This window comes from Chrysemys picta, chromosome 1, assembly GCF_011386835.1.
Source record: "Chrysemys picta bellii isolate R12L10 chromosome 1, ASM1138683v2, whole genome shotgun sequence".
NCBI classification, from domain to species: domain Eukaryota; kingdom Metazoa; phylum Chordata; order Testudines; family Emydidae; genus Chrysemys; species Chrysemys picta.
Window position 1 is genome coordinate 191,215,982 of NC_088791.1, and position 20,004 is coordinate 191,235,985.

The window sequence follows — 20,004 nt, forward strand, 5'->3', positions numbered from 1 at the left end:
TCGTTCCCCTTTATTCGACATTGGTGAGGCCTCATCTGGAATACTGTGTCCAGTTTTGGGCCCCACACAACAAGAAGGATGTGGAAAAATTGGAAAGAGTCCAGCGGAGGGCAACAAAAATGATTAGGGGTCTGGAGCACATGACTTATGAGGAGAGGCTGAGGGAACTGGGATTGTTTAGTCTCCAGAAGAGAAGAATGAGGGGGGATTTGATAGCAGCCTTCAACTACCTGAAGGGGGGTTCCAAAGAGGATGGAGCTCGGCTGTTCTCAGTGGTGGCAGATGACAGAACAAGGAGCAATGGTCTCAAGTTGCAGTGGGGGAGGTCCAGGTTGGATATCAGGAAAAACTATTTCACTAGGAGGGTGGTGAAACACTGGAATGCGTTACCTAGGGAGGTGGTGGAGTCTCCTTCCTTGGAGGTTTTTAAGGCCCGGCTTGACAAAGCCCTGGCTGGGATGATTTAGCTGGGAATTGGTCCTGCTTTGAGCAGGGGGTTGGACTAGATGACCTCTTGAGGTCCCTTCCAACCCTGATAGTCTATGATTCTATGATTTTCATTAAAAAATTAGACATGAAACTGAAACAAAATGTGTGAATTAAAAATGAAGGCTGCGGTGCTAAAACATCTTGAATCCATCTGTTATTTTTAAAAGGCCCTGGAGTTAGCAAAGCACCTAAGCATGCACGTATTTTTAAGCAAATCAGTAATTCCATTGAAGTCAATGAGACTACTCATGTGCTTAAAGTTACACGTGTGTTCAAATGCTTTGCTCGATCAGGACCTAAATGATTTAGAATGTCAAAGTGAACAAACCTCAGTGAACTAGGACGAGCAGCAAAGATCAGATCACTAAAAGTTTTTGTATGAATATTTTTTTAGCAACTTTTAAAAAACAACAATAGGGATATAAAATAATGAATGATGCCATCTTGTATGTCCACACAAATAGATAAAAACACGTGTATAGCAATAGTATGTAATCTGTACCACCAGCACAAATTGTCAGTGTATTTATTCAAATTGATGGATTGAAAATGCACCTCTGTGGGGCAGATTCTCAGACGATGTAAATTTTCATAGCTCCACTAAAGTCAATGGCACTATGACAGTTTATACCAGCTGAGGATCAGTCCCTTTGTGTCTCATTCAGACAATTTCCGGAGCAGAAAGTCTTCAAATAGTACTCAGCTCAGGAAAGTTTTATTATAGTGAAAGTAAAAATGTTTCCATTATGTTGCAACTTATATGAAAAAACTAAACAAAACACACAACCAACGTGTCTATTTGTAGTGATAGCGTTGATTACAACCTTTAAAATAATTTAAGAATTATTTCAAGAAACAAAGTTAGCTGATAAAGCACACAAACTTTAACTTACCCACTACTTCATCATCTGGCTGAAAGAAGGACACTTTGCTTCCAACTTATGAAATACAACATGAAGGGGGGGGGGAAAAGCATAAATATAAATATTTAGAATAGAAAACATCTGTGTATTTGAGAGAATACTACAGACTAGCAGCAGCTTCCAAAAACAAACATGTTCAGACTATATTTTATCTGTTAGGCAAAAATTATAGAAGGTTTCATTTTCAGGATGTAAACATCATTTAACTTAGGCTCCAAGCCCAAAAAGCATGTGTAAGCACAAGAATCAGTGTTTGCAGGACCAAGGTGTTAACAATGCATCAAAGGTGGACACATGAGTGAAATATCTTGAATTCCTGAAAATTATTTTGTCTTAGCGTTAGAATAGATCTACATTATGGTGACTATATCAGCATCACCATAGCTATGCTGGCATAACTCCGTAGTGTAAATGCAGCCTACACTAACACAAGGGTTTTTTCTGTCACTGCAGGAACACTCCTCCCCAAATGACAGTAGCTAAGTTGATGGAAGTATTTGCCCATCGACTTAGCTGTTTCTACAGCAGAGGTTAGGTCGACATAGCTATGTCAGACACGGGTGGGGTTTTTTTCCACATGCCTGACCAACATAGCTATGTTGACCAGGCCTTAGGATAGGTCTACGCTATGAAGCCTATGCCAGCATAGCTATGCTGAGTAATTCCCTAGTGTAGACACAGCACAGTCAGAAAAAAATCCTGTCAGTGTAGGAACATCACTTCTCCAAATGACATTAGCAATGTCAACAGAAGCCATCTTCAGCAGACATAGGTGCGTCTGCACTAGGGATTTTATCAGTATAGGTAGGTCAGTAGCAGTGTGGGTTTTCCACATCCCTGACCAACACAGCTCTGCCGATTAAAACTTATGTGTAGACCAAGCCTTAGTCATTGCAACAAACACTTTTACAAATGTCAGTTACAACATCGCAAAGATATTCTTAAATTCTACTGTAAAGTTTACCCTTAAACTGATTTGCAGGTTTTACATTTCAGTCTAAGTATTTTTAATTTTTACTATATTATACCATTAATAGTTTGTCAAAAATAACATATAACCAAAGTGAATATTAGCTCTGGGCACTAAGGCTGTACAATTCAGACAATTTTTAGTGGTCTTAAATGAGTGGCCATTTAATTTTTTCTCCCCCAAAGATGATCACATGGTATATTATTCGACTCACCCTCCAATACCACTCCAGCAATTTCCCTCCCAACAGGTAGAAATTCTTTCTTCATCTTCAGTTCTGATAAAAGCTAAATCACATTAATGGTTAGAACTTTCCTGACAAGACGTAATTATTGCCTATGTTCATAAATTAGGGGCCGTAAAGAGAGTAAAGCACTCTGTTTCTTAAAGATGAAAATCTGGTCTTTGATCCAAACATCATTAAAATAAAAATGCTGCATTCCTCATTTAAAAAAATAAAAAAATCTATATAAAAGTTTGTTCCCATTTAAATTAGTTAAAATGTCTAAAACTACAGATGTATAGCCAACATATTTAACAACAGCAGAGCATGTATATGAACAAAAAACAAATTATATTAATTTAGGCTGCTATTTGGGTCTTTAGTAAGATTTTTCACATTCGGGTTACATCATTATTATTATTGTTTGTGAGCCTGATCCAACCTCCATTGTCATTGTTTGTATATTGCTTTGTATATAGGATCTAATCCAACTAACAGTCATTATAGCTGTCAGACCACCTAGAGGCGTACAGAATCATCACCCAGAAGACAAGGTATGATTTTATTACTTTATACCAGTGTTTCCCAAACTTGGGACGCCGCTTGTTTAGGGAAAGCCCCTGACAGGACGGGACGGTTTGTTTACCTGCCGTGCCCGCAGGTTCAGCTGATCGCGGCTCCCACTGGCTGCGGTTCGCCACTCCAGGCCAATGGGAGCTGCTGGAAGTGGCGCGGGCCAAGGGACGCACTGGCCGCCGCTTCCAGCAGCTCCCATTGGCCTGGAGCAGCAAACCGCGGCCAGTGGTAGCCGTGATCGGCCGGAACTGCGGACACAGCAGGTAAACAAACCAACCCGGCCCACCAGGGGCTTTCCCTAAACAAGCGGCGTCCCAAGTTTGGGAAACACTGCTTTATACAATTCAGAACTGACAAGTTGATCTCTCCCAAAAAATTAGGGGCCAAATTACAGGTACCTTTTACACACCTTAAGCAGATCAACCACAACAATGAATTAAAATAATATGGCCACATCCTCAGCTGGTGTAAATCAGCACAGTACCATTACATCAGCTGAGCATCTGGCCTATAGTTTGCAGATGGGGAATTTACTTTTTCTATGTCCTTATAAAAGTTAAATATGTACCTTTATATCTGTCCAGCTCAGAGCACAGGCTTTAACCTGTATTTTCACATCATTGTCTCTTGTAACAGGAAGATTTTCCTAGGACAAATTTACAGACATTATTGTCTGTAACACAACAAGAATGTGCTAACAGGATGATCACAAGATCTTGGGAACATTTATATGCAATGAGTCCAATATCCTGACTATAAAAGAGTTCAAAAAAGTCAGGAAAAGTATGTCACATCAAAGGAAAATAGGAAACTGCAGGCCATAATGGATTTACATACTGTATATCATCAGATTTTAATTTTGAGTGTACTTTTGTGTTATGAACAAACATAAGAACATTAAATACCTTACTAAATCTCACTACTGAGATAACAGGAAAAAAATGTAAGTTTTCTTTTGCCAGATAACTTTACAAACCTGCATGCTAGCTATTCCTTTACATCTGTCTAATGTAAGCTAAAGAAAAAGCAAGCAAAATGGAACAATTTTGAAGTAAATGGGGAGAATCTTAAGACTAGAATTTTTTAAGACTCAAGTGTTAGGCCCAGTACTGCCACACTTAACCATGAGAGTAGTCACATGCAAGTAGCCCAACTAAAGTCAAAAGAATTATCTGCACCAGTAAGGATTACAATTTTAGGCTCCACAAAGGATAGTCACCATGTATTACAACAGGAAAAGTTCAGTTGTTTAAAAGGTCCATCCCCTCCCATCACATTCCACCCAGGATGTCCTCCTTAGCACCTCAGATTGGAAGTGAAATTCTGGTCCCATTGAAGTCAACAGGAGTTTTGCCATTGACTTCATTAGGCCTAGGATTTCACTAGAGCAGGGATTGGCACGTGGCCCATCAGGGAAATCCGCTGGCGGGCCAGGACAGTTTGTTTGCCTGCAGCATCCGCAGGTTCGGCTGATTGCAGCTCCCACTGGCCGTGGTTCGCTGTGGGCAGAGGGATGTGCTGGCCACCGCTTCCCGCAGCTCCAATTGGCCTGGAACAGTGAACCGCGGCCAGTGGGAGCTGTGATCAGCTGAACCTGCGGATGTTGCAGGTAAACTAACTGTCCCGGCCCGCCAGCGGATTTCCGCTGGCGGGCCGCATGCCAAAGGTTGCCGATCCCTGCACTAGAGTGTTTAGATTTTCCTTAAAATGTTCTTTGCTTTAATTTTTCCCCTGGGCTTATCCATTAGACTGACCAACAACTTTTTTTCTGAGGAAGACTGAGCTGAACTTTCTCTGGCTCTTGCTTAGTTACTCAAGATCATCCCACAGCTCCAAATTGCAAGGCTTTTTGCTAATCTGGGGGAGGAAGATGCCAGCTCAACAACCTCTTTGATGTGCAGAGAACTACTGCTAAGCCACGAGACTGTTCAAAAAAGATACTCTAACTCAATTAAACAATCATAACTTTTTCTGAAGCCAAAGGGTTTCCAAATAAAGCAAATTTATATTTAAAAATATACTAAACTTAGCCTGTAAACTTTTGGGGCAGGGTCTGTCTTTCAGTTAGGTGTGCCTAGCCCAATGGGGTCACTACCCCAATACAAACAATGTAGTTTTTATAGAGATTTAGAAAACATACCACTCTCTCATAAGAACAAGAAACAGATAAGGTGGTGTGTGCCTCTGTGGGGAGGCTGATCCTGGCGCTCTTCCTCATTCATTATTTGGAGACAACAAGATCATGGGGTGAAGGCCAATGGCGGCCTGTTATCTCCATAAAGGTACCTCCACTTTCATCCATGCTACCTCTCTTGAGGCTCCTGACCAGGGGTGAATTAAGGTTTCCTGGAGCCCTGGGCCAGAGCAAGTGGCAGGCCCCTCCTCACTCATTCCGTCCCTTCTGCCTGTGGTCCTGGCCATGGCCTCATCCCTTTCTGTCCATTCCCCGGGCACGGTCCCGTTCCACCCAGGGACTCACCCCCATTCTGCCCCCCGCTCACAGCAGCCTCCCAACATGTTTGCTCCCTTCTGTCCCCCCCACTGGGTCCTCAAGACCAGAGCAGCTCTGTCCCTGGAGCCGCAGTGGGAAGTGAGAGCTCCCTCAGCCCTGAGGTCATGACAGGTAGCGAGAGCTCCTCCAGTCCTGGGCCACAGCGGGGGGTCTGGGTGCTGGGGCTTCTCCTGCCACCCCCCACGCTTCTGCAGGAGACCACGGTCGGGGCACTGGGGCTTCTCCCACCCCACCTGCCCTGCCCTTCTGCCAGAGAGTGGGGTCGGGACCGGGGGATTCCCCGCTGCCCTACAGCTTCTGCCGGGGACAGAGTCAGGGGGTGCTGGGAGCTTCCTCTGCCGCCTTGCGGCTTCCGCCAAGGTTGGGATCCAGGAGGTTTCTGGGGGCTTCCCCTGCCACACCCACCTTGCACTGCTGTCAGGGAGTGAGGTCGAGGCTCAGGGGCTCCAGGCTTCCATCACTCGGTGGCAAATTTTTTCCCGGGCCCCAGGAACAGGCCCCATCAGCCCAGTGGCTGATCCACCACTGCACCTGACATCCCTCTGTGCTCCCCCAAGATATCCTCACTAGGTGGCGGTCTGTTTAGATAGAGACTGTCTTTCCTTTCCCACAGAAGTTTTACTTTTTAAAATGATTATTTAATTATAATAGTGTTTAAAGACCCCAGTCAGGACCAGAACTCCACTGTAGTAGGTGCTGTACAAACATATACAGAGATAGCCCACATTCTGAAGAGCTTAAAATCTAAAAGGACAAGCAGACAAATAACATAGAAGCAAAATAGTATATATGTTGTTAGTTGCTTTTTTAATTTTTATTTACACTACAACCATCCCTCCCACCACATCCCTCTGTCCAGGTGCCTCAGCTAATATGGTTCACCACTACTAACCCAATGCAGTAGATTGACGATTCTTATCTAAGATAAATAGTTTCATTTTGACACTTGGATCGTTTTACATGCAGATATGAGAACATAGCCGTGAGAAAGTAAAACAGATGAAAGATGCTTAATAATTGATCCACACAGGAACATATTCCCTTCTCTCAGCACATGATTAACAGTTCTTCTGTAATCTGAACTCACCCTTTCCTGGAAGACAAATGCAATTTCCTCTCCAGCTGAATTCTGCTGACAATACAGAGCCTTCATAGTGTCCTGAAAGAGCATACAGAGGAATCTAAAATAACCAAATTGTAATATATGTAGCACTTGTAAATTGATTTAGTAGCGAAGACTTTAAGCATCTTTGTTCATCTAGAGCAAACGTTTAAGATACACAGGAGGATTAGAAAATAACCCTGCTCCCAATGAAGTTAATGGTAAAATGGTAAGTTTGCTACTGAATTCAATGAGTGCAGGATCAGTTTTTAACTCGTGCAAATACAATGTACAGAACAACAGTTCTAGTGCAAGTTTTGAAAACATCAAGCTTGCCTATACTAGAAATATGGGTTGAAGTGAGGTCAGTGTGTGTTAACTGATCTAACCACAACCTTTTTCATAGTGTGGATGCACTGAAATACCTTTTACCTTGATTGAACAGGTGAAAGTTTTCTCATTCTTTTGGTGAAATGTGTTGTCTTGAGTGGAAAGGAGGAGAGAAACATAGGACAAATATTTGTTTCTCTCTCGCACAGACTGGATCCTATATGTCAGAGGGAAAGACCTTCTCATGTTTGGGAGAATTATTTATGATAAGCACTTTTTTTTTTCAGACTATACACAACTGCCCCAATTCCACAATTCATTGCAAACAGGAATTCTGCTGTGCTTGTGCAGAGCCCCAATGAAATCACACACATATCTTCACACAAGTAAAAAAAGCATTGAACTCAATGGGACTCCTCACATGTACAGTTATTTAAGTGTACTAGTATTCCCAAGATAAGGCCCTTAGTCAGTGCAATGATTTAATGATAAATACTGTCAAAACATACCAATTTCAGTGTTAGGTTACCTTTATTATTAAAACTGGATTGTCAGTGGTGTTGTGTTTCCTGGTTTAAGGGACACCACTCGTCCAGTGTTGCAGCTCTGGTGACACTTGGTGTCTTTCTTAAAGCCCCAGCTCCTGGAATCACGGGATTATAGCAGAATCTCAGCCTCCGGTTTTTTAAAAGTAAATTTCCCACTGCTCGCAGCCCTCAAGGAAAGCCAGAAAGCAGGGAATCTGACGACCCGGAACCCCCCCCTGGTGTTTGTTGGGGTCTAGAACTGCGGTGGGGGGGGGGAGGGTTAAGCAAATCCCCTGACGGGCGGGTCCGAGTCATGATTTTTGAACGTGGTGGGGCGATGCCGGGTCTCAACAAAACAAGGACGCGAGCGAGAGCGGGGGACGGGCTGGCGCCGTAGGGGGGGTTAATGGCGCTGCGGGGCTGGCGCCGCCGGGGGGGGAGTGGCACAGACAGGGCCGGATCTCACTCCCCGCCTGGGGCAGCGACCCCCGGGCCCGAGGCAGACCCCGGTTGCCATGGCAAATCGTGAGTGACTTCCGTCGCTCTCACCTCCGCAGCCCCCTCTCCAGCTCCTGCAAGGACCGCTGTGCAGGCCCCGCGCTCTGACCCTAGCTTCCGCGGCCACTCCGAGACTGGTCAGCAGGAGAGACTCGCGATTGGTCACTCTAGGTGAACGGGGTGGGGCCACGCCGCGAGCGGTATCCAAAGCACCTAGGCAGCATCCGCGAGACCACTACTCCCAGCAGGCCTTGCGGCTCCGATCGGACTACAACTCCCAGCATGAAACGCGGGCCCTCCTCAGTTGTCGGTTTGCTGCTCGAAGGTGCTGGCACTGCAGCGCGAGCGCGGGGACATGTCTGCGGATTAAAGACCAGTGCCGCCTCTTAGGGTTCCATTCATGCAAACTGACAGAGCCCTGCCCACTCTTGGCCCCACCTCCTCTCCCCTGGGAGCGCGTCTGATTGGTCCCCTAATTTACCCACGAAACAAAAAGAGAGATCCCTGCTAGCCCTGTTAGTAGGGGGGAGGTCATACAACCCTGTGTCCTGTACACACTAACCTGATAGGGGGGGGGGTATTTATGATTGGTTGCTCTGCCCTATACGCTACGGGTAGCCTTTGTCTCGGTGTCAATCTTCGCATTACGATTGGTCAGTATTTGCGTCAATCTTCTGAGAGGGGCGGGTTGTAACGGGTGTGCCGAGGGTGGGAGGCGAAGGGAGTAGGTTGGTTGCGCAGTAGTACGGTGGCTGTGAGAGCGAGGGTGATACGCTCCCCCGCCCCCCCCCCCCCGAGGGTGGCTCAGCAGGCAGCGGGAGGGGATGGTGTGTATCGCGGAGGCGGTGGCCGCTCCGGCTCCTCCACCGCCCCCCGCCTTCGCCGTGGATCTGACCAGGGCCCCCCGGCCCGCACAGATATGAGGTGAGGGGGCGCGCGGCCGGGGCCCGGCGAAGGGTCACCCTGGCAAGGAGAGAGCGAGCGGGGCACACGGGGGGGACCCGGCTCCTGCCTCCCCCCGCCCGGCTCTGTCTGTCGGTGTGTCCGACCTCTTCCCGCTCTGTCTGTCCGTGCCCCCCCCCCCCCCCCCGCCTGTGCCCCGCTCCAGCCCCCGCCCTCGCCTGTCTGCGCTCCCCGCCCGGCCCCTCCGCCCCCCAGCGGAGCTGCCCTGCCGCCCCCGGCCCCCAGGAGCAGCCCGGCGCTGTCGGCGGGGCTGGGAGCCGGAGCGGGGCTGGCCCCGGGAGCGAACGTGTCGGGAAGCGCCCAGGTCCGTGTGTGTGGCTCCGGGGCCGGGGTTGGCCGCTGTCTCTGGGGTGTGCCGGTGACACGCACACCTGGCTCCCGGCGAGGGTGAGCGGGGAGACCCAGGGTGAGCTGGGCTTATGCTGCGGGCGCGGGGGGCCCTGCAGCCGCCGCCGGGGCAGGCGTTCCTGTGCCGGGCTGGTGTGAATGGGTCTGTCTGGCGCAGAGAGACAACGTTTCGGTGGGTGTTGCGGCGCCTGGGGTAATTCGTCAGGTCTGTTAAAATATCTTAAAATAGTTCTTAAAATCTTGCTTTTATTCGTTTATTTGGAGTTGCGTTTTTGTGGGGAAAGCGAGCAGATGCAATGGAGGGCATTGGGAGACACCTCCCTGGTGTCTGATATACCCTGCTTGTTTCTGGTCTTGTGGACATAAATCAAAGCCATCGCCCTTAGAAAGGATCTGTATGCATGTCTGTCTGTAATGTCTAGGAATCTCCATACATGACATAGAGAAAGGGAGGCTACTATTGCAGCCTGCAGGCAGTGTAGTGCCCTGTAATGCCTTAGTAATGATTATTGGATTTTGGATCTCTGTTTCTTTCCTTCCTCTTGCCTCTCCTTCCCCCCACACCCCCGCCGCCGCCCCCGTTTACTTCCTGCCCCCTCAACGCACACAGTTCGATGGTGTTAAGTGAAGGAGGAATGCCATCCCTTGTAGCTTGAAAAGGGCACACAACCAATCGAACAAGGGGATGTTGTCAGAGGCTCAGGAAAAAGAAACTTACTAGTGCATGGTCGTTTTCCTGTTCCTTCACGTCTATTTGTCTTGGATTAGGAGACAACTTTATAGATAACATTTCCTGTGGACGTCTTTTGTTCTGTATCAGCTGCTCCTTTTATTGAAAGGAATGCTTTTGCTATTTAGGAAACAGATTAGCTTCTATGAACTTGGATAATATGGTCAGAAACACGTTAGTAGATTATTAACATAGAGTATTGTTTAGTAAATGCTGTTTAGTAATAGCACCGGCAGTATTTTAGAAGTAGTAGTGAAGTATTCATTAAAGCGGTTGTTAGGTATTTTCCTTGTTTTTTCTCTTATTCTTTCTCTCTTGCCAGTTCTTTGAGTACCATTTGTAAGGGATGAATGTTTCAAATTGTATTTGAAATATTATTTTTAATATTTAAAGGGCAACATCTGCATCGTTTTAGGTGAATTGTTGAAGTGTGCCTACCAATGTTGTAGTTCTGCCTTAGATGTGGGGAAAAAAATACAAATATTTAATATTCTTGGAAGCTCTGCATAATAAATAAGGAACAAAAGTGGTTTGCTAGTGTGTGAAATATGTTTTGCTCGTGTTTTCACATTATGAACAACTTCAGCTTATTTTTTTTCTTACAAGTTTGTTTTTTATAGATCAGCAGTATTCACAGACTAGTGAAGCAACTGCTAAATTCTTTTTTCCAGTTTAAAAGCAAACAGCCCCCCTCAATTTCAGGGTCCTGTTGGGGAGATGGGACCAAAGGGGAAAGGAATAGCAGGACCCTAGGGTCACCTTGCACACAGATTAACATTTTCTGCTGGGTATTATGCCCAGGCTTTTTGAGTTAGTCAAGCAGCTCTTTCCACATATTGCTTCAGAAATCAAACTTAATTCTTTCAGTTCCTCTGTTCCCTTTACAGTATCCTAATACTTTAATTCAAGATGCGATCTCTTTTAATGTTACGTTTTCTTGAGAATTCTTAGTAATTGTTCTACAGAACACAGTCTTAAGGTTTAGGAACACAAAAGTTACCATTTCAGAAATGGTTTGTAGTAAGTATCCTGTCTCTTGCTACATTTGATCCTCTAGGCAAAGACTGTATCTACACTAGTGAATTTACAGTGGTACAGCTGTATTGATGCAGTTGCACTGCTGTAAAATCACTTTTGTAGCCACTTTATGCTGACAGGAGAGAGCTCTTCCCTCGACATAATAAAACCAAGAGTGGCAGTAGCTATGTCGAGAGAAGCTCTCCCGCTGACATAGCGCTGTGCACGTGAGTGCTTATGCTATGTGTATCAGGGGTGTGTTTTTTTTCACATCCCTGAGTGACATAAGTTTTGCCCAAGTGGCAGTGCAGACATGGCCTAAATAAATGACATTTCCTCTCCTCTCTCTTAATGTCCCTAATTACGCAATTCGTGTACTGTTGGGTTCAGGAAAAAATCCTCATTTGAGGATTAATTTATATCCTAAATGATTGTTTAATAGCTCTTGTGGCTGTAGTTATATCTTTGCCAGTGGAATTGCAGATTCTAACTTATTCAGTTTCTGCAGAATATTCACTAGAGAAGTAAGGATGTACAGAAATTTAATTTGCATAATGAAAAATACCAAAATCAGTTAAAATGTCAGCAACAGCACAAAGGAATTCAGAGAAGATCATCATAGGGAGTTACTTCAACTATGAATATAGAGTTCACACAGCAGTCTGTTAAAGAAGGTACAGAGCTTTAAAAGTTATAAGGAGATGTTCATTTAACAGAACAAACTGTAAACAGATAAAGACTTGTTCATTAGGTGTATTTGGGTCCATCATGTAGAGAGAGGTGGTCAGTATGACAGGGATTGACCTGGATTTGCAAAACTTGTGCTCATCAGACATGAAGCCTATTGTGATTTGAAATATTACTTCATTATATGTTGCTGTTGAAATGGTAAACTGCCAGAGAGTTTGAGTATTTGATTATTGTACTGAAAAAAGCTGCTGAACTTTTAAAAGGTTTTACATGGTACCTTTTTTCTCCACAACATGAAAGTGGCTGGCAACAATAGGTGACTAGAAATCCAGTGTGTTTATAACAGCTGATAATACAGTACTTTATTACATTCTGTCTTGCAGTATGCAGTACCAAAAACCAATGCTTCAAAATAGTATGCTGATGCTTTTTAAAATACAAATTTAAGACTGTGGCAAGCTTAAGCCAAACTTTTTTTGTTGCATGGCAAGTCTATGTAGAGATATCAAGTGGCTTCTGAGTCACCAATCACAAATGTTAATCTACAATATTTAATTTGATGATTCACCTTCTTGCACAATAAGTATTGTATGGTGCACGCAGTTCCTGATCCTATGCTTAGACATGTAAGCCCCATCCAGTTCAGTGGAGATGTTCCTACATGTAAAGTCATGTGCATAAGTGTTTGCAGGATCAGGCCATAGATAGTGTTTCTGTGTAGGAATTCATGTTTAGGGAAGTGTGTGTGTGTACTCTAGTGGCAGGGTGCATTGTTTGTTGATTTATAAAGGTTTTTATCTTCTGGTAATGAAACTTTTATTAGAATTTGTATGCGCATCCAAAAGTGTCTATACTAGCCTCCTAATCAGCATAAAAATGTTCTTTATCTATATGGAAGAAAAAATGGCTGGAAATTAAAATTCTGTATATGTAGAGGGGTGAGGGAGAAGGTTCCATGTCATTTCCTAGAGGAAAGATTTTATTACTAATGAGTTTTATGCTCTCCCACTGTTTCATCATGGGGGGACAAGTTCTCCTTTTGAGATCTGTACAGCAGATTTTGACTTGAATAGTCTAATCTCCTTACATGCCTGGAATATCAGAATTGAGATTCTCTGTAGATCTGAGGGGAGAATTTTTCCCATTGGTACTTGCTGTCTGAAGGCTTGTTCAGAAGTCTGTGTAACTTCTGTCATTATGGGGAAGCTTTGTGTTAGAGTAAAAAATTTATTCATGTTTAATGTAGGATTCAGAAATTACTAGTGGCCTTTAATGCAACCGGGTAAGGAATGGTGTCCCTAGCCTCTGTTTGTCGGAGGATGGAGATGGATGGCAGGAGAGAGATCACTTGATCATTGCCTGTTAGGTTCACTCCCTCTGGGGCACCTGGCATTGGCCAGTGTTGGTAGACAGGATACTGGGCTAGATGGACCTTTGGTCTGACCCGTGACGGCTGTTCTTATGTCTGACATTTCATTTTTTTTTTTTTCAAAGGTGATGTGGTATTATGTAAGTAGCAGAGCTATCTTTCCTGATATGCTACTAAAGTATAGGACTAGGAATCAGGTTTTATTTAAAATTCTGTCATAAGCTACCTGTGTGATCTTGGAAATGTTGCTTAACTTTTTTGTGCTACTGTTTTCCCAATCTGTAAAATGGGGATAATGCTTCCCTATCCCACTGGGATGTTGTGCGAATTAATTTAATGTTAACGAGACACTCAGTATAGTTGTACACATCACAGAAGTGCCAGTGAATAGTTGATTAAAAAAAAAAAATCTTTAAATAGCTACTCTTGATGGGCAAACACATGGTGGTTAGCAGCAAAACTGTAGGAAAAACTCCGTGAAATGGTGCATTCTCAAGTTGGTATTCTATTCTAAAATGTCATAAGTACATTTACTTATGGAAGTAACATGTCCCTTTATTCAATGTGCTGTCTCTGGGATGGTTGACTTAATTAGTGCTAGTGTCTTTACTGAATTCTTTTCCTTTCCCCTGGAAATCTTGTTTGCTGCTAACTTTCTATAAGTGTACTAAGCTTGCATTAAAAAACCTGTGTACATTTGTAATTTTAATTGAATGTCTTGGTAATTCACTGTTTGAAACTTATGTCAGTGCAGGTACTTCAGATGACTCTTGTGTTTAAGGTGTGTTCTGTCATAGCTCTGTGCATTAATATTCTAGATAAACATTGTATTAGCTTCAGTTTAATAGTTTCTCAGTGAAGTTAATCTTTAGTTTTGGTCTCCTCTTCATCTGGTTTGCTGTAAGTAATAAAAGAAGCAAAATTATAAGCTAGTGTTTTCTGTTTTAAACAAACTTCTGTTAGGCTCCATCTAGATATACACTTTGAGTATTAGCTGTTCATATGCGAGAAGAATAAGCAAGAGGCCTGGATTCAAGCCACAGAATGGTGCGTTCCTTAATTCATTACTTTCTATATGCAGAAAGAGCATACTCTTAAAATGTCTCATGATAAAATTACAATAGTGAGTCTGACCTATTTGACAGACTATATAATTTTGGTAATATTTTCAACAGATATATTTTCTTTAAATAAATCACTCCTAGCTTATTCTATTGGAGACACAAAACAACAAAAGTGGAGTTCATTAACTGGTTACAGTTTGCTGGTATAAATTTCTGGCTAGAGCCAGACATCCTATAACCTCGTATTGTGTGGGCTTCGTGACACAGCTTTGTCAGTTCACTGCAGTTTTTAACATCTGTGATTCTGGTCCTGGCATTTTCTGAAAGAAGCAGTTGGATTAAATTGCACAGGATTGTCTGGAGTGTTGGATTTGTGTAAATATTTAAGTGTTGTGTTGGGGACATCTAAATCACTTTTTTTTTTTTTTTTTCATTAACCTCCCACTGACATCCCCAAACAGGATTGTTGAGACTTAAAGGACAAAAATAAACATTCTGGTTTAGAACTGAAGCCGTATAGATGAGAAGCACAGTTGAGAAAGTAACTGAAATACTTCTCTGATGGATTGTATTTTCTAAATAGACAACCTACTCTAAATTCTCTATTACTGGGGGACAGTCTTCACTCATTAATATATTTTGCTTTCCACAACAAACTCTCTGCACAACTTTTCATGAGTGATGTACCCAAGTATTCAGATTCTAATATCTAAACTGTACTGTTAAAATTATAGACACCAAAATTTTGGTTATTGCTGATTATGCACTATATGGATCGTATGACTTTTAAAACAAACTTTGTATTTGTGGATAATATAAGCACTATACTCAGATGTATAGACACTCTTTTCTTAACTTGTGTATTATACAATTTTTAACATTAGCTTTAATTAAAGGGTTTATCAAGATAAAGATGTGAATTAAGTTAGAAATCTGTTTTCTGCATTATCAGCACAGCTGATCATTGTAGTTGAGTTTAGGAACCCCAGAAACAAATGCTGTTTTTAGTCTGGCTTTGAGATCAGATCAGGTTAAACTCTTCTCTTAAGTAGAAGTACGCTAACTCTTCTTCATACTGAACCACAATTGACTTCTCAAAATGAGTACTAGTTTTGCTACACTTCCAGATAATTGGTTTGTCAATAAACATAATAAATACACAAATGACTCAAACTACTAAATTCCTAGTGAGATCCTGGGGGCAATGTAAGAAACATCCCTGTGCAAGTTATGTTGGATAATTCAGAACCTATATTTGTTTTATGATGGAATTATAGGTCCCTCAGTTAAGCACTCAGAAATCAGAAAATTACAATGCTGAGGTTGCATATGCATGACCCATTATTCATATGCATTATGATTGTCTTGTATTGTTATGCTATTTCTCAAATACAATAATAAAGGCGTTAAAACCTAAATACCCATGCATGCAGGAATGGAAGCTAATACGGTCTTCATTGACATAGGTTTTTAGATAAACTACCTTCTCTGCAAGGTGTATTAATTGACAGCTGTCATGTACTTCATTTTTTCTTTTATGTTCCTCCTTAGGTACCCAGAGAAAGAGGCAGTTTACTAGGAAGCTAATTACATCCGTACAGCACAGAACAGCCTTTCCTAGGTGCACACTTCAGAAGCTTCTCAAAGTAGTTGCGCAAACTGAGCTGTATAGATGACTTTCAAAGGTCAAAACCAATTTTTGCTGGAACACAGACACTTTATCAACCAGGGCTATTTCTATATCGAGCTTAGCTTACTATCCATGGCTGCTTCAGCTGTAGAGCTCTTTCAAAAGTCTTAATTGTCTTTATAATGGGAATGTCTAATTGGATTTTTCTCTCTCCCTTATTCTGCCACTAATATTGTATATAAACAGCTGAGAAGTTTTTGTTCAAATTAAAAAAAAAAAAAATCTCGGAGCAGAGATGAAACCTAGAAAATCTTGACCTCCACGATGATCACTTTGGAAAGCAAATAGCAACTATGAATGTGTTTAGGATGGAAATTCTCATGCAAATTCTCAACTACAGTGTTTGCTGCATCTCTTGCTATAATGACCAATAATCCATGATTTAACCTCTTCCACTAACTTGTTACATAATGTACTCTTGATCTTATAGTCCCATTGTCAGTCACAACAACAGAAAAATCCACTTAGAAAACATGAAAATGAAAGAGAATTGGATCCTAATGAACACTCTTCGCCCCTACCCCCAAAAAATATCTTGCTTCATAAATAATAGCGCTTTTTTTCAAGTGTGACGCTGAGTTCTGGAACCTTAGTGTTTGTATATTAAATGATGAATGATAGAATCTGCAGAGATTCCATGCAACAATCAACTCAAATTTTTATATTGCTTCTTCATCTCTTTTAATCAAAGCCTTTTAGAATAAGTAATAGTAGCAAATGTAACAAGATTTAAGTGGTAGTGAAATACTTTGACTAGCAGTTGGGGCTAGAATATTCTTGCGTACAATTTGAAATATACAAGTTTCAGATGTAGACTGTATTTAGTGTATAAATTTATTAAAATATGGTGGTTTGTAACATCCTAAAGATAAATTTTGATAGGTCATTCTCGTAGTATCCTATTCTGCATAAAAAATAGAAAAAATTTATTGAATTACCTAGTCAATTATATTAAACAGTGTTTAGATTAATTTGCTGTGTTAATCCCTGATCCTGCAAGCTACTCCAGATGGATGTGTGCTTGCCCCATGTAGAGCTTGAAGTCATTGAGATATGTGCCAGTGGATGTGTCCACCTGTGGAGAAATCATTGCAGGATCAGGGACTTAAACACTGTATTTAGATGCTATATAAACTTCTACATTGGTAACAGTGAGTAAGCTGAACTTTTAGCTGAACTGTCTGGATTCTATTTTAAGCGGAAGAGATGTGGTTAAAATTCATTTACTCTCCTTTGGTCTGATGCCTGCAAAATACTTCTCAGCTGATTTGTTGAGATGACTGCCATTATGCTGACCAATACAGTTACGCGGTTTCATTGTGCTCCCTCTGTCTGTATCCATGTTTTCTCTTGTTGTCGTAAAGATTTTTACAAATCAAAAGTTTTTAAGGACTGTCTTTCATTCTTTGTTCATTGCCTACCTCAGTGAGGCCCTGGTCCATGACTGAGACTTCTAGGGATTACTGCCATAGAAATACATTTTAAAGCACTCTTGAACCTCTCAGGATAAAAGATACCGTAACTTTTTAATATTTTTTCTTATATATCAACCTAGATTTCTGTTTTGTTAATAAATTAATCAAACTTCCCCTAACAGCTAGTTAGATTTTAGTATATTAAAGTCCAGTTTTTGCTAAAGCCTTTAAAGACTTCAGACATACTATTTAAATTCCTCTTTTAAAAAAAAAAAATCTGATCCACTCTTGATGTTCATAAGGCCCTTTTCTCACAGTGCTTTCCAATGCACAAAGTAAACTAGGGGGGAAAAACCTGCAAACTCTTTCCAGTTATCAGAAATGTTTTTCAGTTGTGTGTCTGTGTTCAAGTTGTCCCTTTTTAAAATGCAATATTCAATTTAATGCCAGACCCTTTGTTTGTACTATTCAGCCTCCTCAGATTGCAAATCTGTTTGCCTATTGAACTAGAAAGAACAGAATGAATCCCAACAAACATTTTAAGTACTGTGGAAAAAGTTTTTGCAGAAATTCAAAAGAACTCTGCTGGTTGAATACTTAACAAATGGTTTTAAATTATGTATTCCCTTTTCTAGCTTGATTTTTTTTTTTCAGTTTTCATTGTCCAATTGAAATAACAAACTTAAATTTAAAAGAAAAATGTAAGACTGTAGCTGATATTTGTGTGTGAAAACTATTAATTTAAATTGATGGACCAGAGACAGCTTTTTGTGGCATTTGAAGCCATTTAATGACAAAGTCAAGAAACATCCACTGACCTGTTTAGACCTTGCAGCATGTTCTTTTGCTCCTGATGTTAAACAAAATGAAACTATACTCCCTAGAGAACCTTGTAGGTTGCTTCTTGGAGAACCACATTGTGATTTTAAGAATTCTTGTTTCTGTCTTGTTGTTTTGTAGCTGTATAAATGCTGCTAGTGGCTTGTTGGAAAATGAACTTTTTTTCTAGAAGCAAGACTACTTATTTTTGTGGAACAGCATGGGCAGAGTTAAAAAAATAATCAAACTTTTCACTAACTAGTGGGGTCTTAAAGCTGTCTTAGCTGGGCAGTTGAGGATTTCTCCTGTAGGGAATCTTCAACTGGCTTAAATCAGACATTGCTGGCTCTATGCCACACTCATCTGGTTCCTCCCATTATAAAAGGCTTAGTCATTAGGCTAGTAGTTGAGGGATAAAACTTTCAGTTCATATACCAAATGTACCTAATGACCAGTGTAGTAAGATGAGGCCCTGAGACATAAACCCTTGGTATCAGATACCCGGTATGCCAGGTGCCTTCGTACCTTATTAGAGTCTGTGGTCATTGGACGGTTTGCTCGAGATCTGAGTGTCAGCTATCTGTGTAGAGCTGGGACAGCACACAGGGAGAACACACATACATGCAGCCGACTGCTATCATCATTGAATAGAGCAGAGCACCACAACGGTGTCAGGTTTATTGTCAGACAAAGCACAGTAATAGTTTCCCGCAGACTCTACAGGACCTTATATGAATATTTGCCCCCTGACAATGGACCGGCTCAGTCAGTGGTGGAATTTGCCATTGCCCCCTAGGCCAGATAAAGATGTCCACTCAGGGATGCATTCTTATATACAGGTACAAACAGGCTTCGCATCATTGAACGCACTGAGGTACAGCTCCTCTATGCATTAGCGTGTTACCTTTCTCATGATGCTGATAGGTTTGAACAAATAAGTCTATCCATCATACTGTATTCATCATATTGTCTATTCATCAGCTATCCATTGTATTGTTCTTTCATTTACCTATCCATCATATTGTCCTTTCTATACTGTCTTTAGGCTGGGTCTGCCTGTTCCTTGTTATCTGTGTGGGTGCCATCCTGGCATATCTTCATCTTATTAGTGCTTACATGCTCTAGCCAACTTCCGTGAGCAGGGCCTGCGTCTGGTTCACAGCCTACCTTTGCTTTATATTAGCAATGTCTTGATCATTACTTCAGTTCAGGCCTCATACTGGGCCTCTGATACCAAGGTTTTATGTCTCAGGGCCTCCTCTTATTACAACCAGAAGGGAGATTGATGGAAGGGGTCTGACAAGAAGCTACTATCTTACCTGCATACTAGGCCATTCACACTGCTGAGATACCTGTGAAGATGTTCTCTCTGGCCTCTTTGGGTGTTCCCTCTTCCATAACCTACAGCTAATATGTTTCAAATTTATCAAACACCTTTCTTTCACCCTCATTTCCTGTAGAACCTCCTAACTGATGGAAAAGTCAAGGTCTTTGTGTGTTCTCATCTCACACTAGAGCATCCTTCTGTGAGGGAGGCTTGTGTTTCCACTAATCTAGCCCTTCTGCCTCTGAGTTATTCTCCCCAGTAAGTAACTAGTGCCTGCCTCCATTGTTGCTCATAGGGAACTTTCCCTGAAACTACTTCCACAATGCTCGGCTTCATTTATCTGAAGAATGCTCTCTGGCAGATACTGCAATGGTATGCAGTATCTTTGGGGAAACATATATAAATTTTAGACAATATTACTT

At 42.0% G+C, this 20,004-nt stretch overlaps 2 protein-coding genes across 46 annotated transcripts in view; one reads left to right on the forward strand and one right to left on the reverse strand.

Annotated features, from left to right (window-relative positions):
• Positions 1 to 8,582, reverse strand: part of CRYZL1 (crystallin zeta like 1) — a 35,774-nt gene extending 27,192 nt beyond the window's left edge. For 2 of the 10 annotated variants that reach the window (XM_008165243.4, XM_065590103.1), the window contains exons 1-5: positions 8,202 to 8,341; positions 6,781 to 6,852; positions 3,750 to 3,827; positions 2,597 to 2,669; positions 1,383 to 1,427 (exon numbers count right to left, since the gene is read on the reverse strand). In XM_008165243.4, coding sequence (XP_008163465.2) covers positions 1,383 to 1,427; positions 2,597 to 2,669; positions 3,750 to 3,827; positions 6,781 to 6,846 — 262 coding nt within the window. In that variant the 5' untranslated portion in view covers positions 6,847 to 6,852; positions 8,202 to 8,341. The other 8 variants (XM_008165242.4, XM_042855797.2, XM_065590108.1 and 5 more) reach the window with 8 other exon arrangements.
• A 132-nt stretch (positions 8,583 to 8,714) lies between these two features.
• The window catches only part of ITSN1 (intersectin 1), a 200,261-nt gene continuing 188,971 nt past the window's right edge, over positions 8,715 to 20,004 (forward strand). For 13 of the 36 annotated variants that reach the window (XR_010600018.1, XR_010600015.1, XM_042855793.2 and 10 more), the window contains exon 1: positions 8,846 to 9,074. The gene's annotated coding sequence lies outside the window, so the exon portion shown is untranslated. Of the gene's footprint in view, positions 8,804 to 8,845; positions 9,075 to 9,336; positions 9,667 to 20,004 lie in introns of those variants that run through there. The other 23 variants (XR_010600017.1, XM_008165232.4, XM_065589923.1 and 20 more) reach the window with 15 other exon arrangements.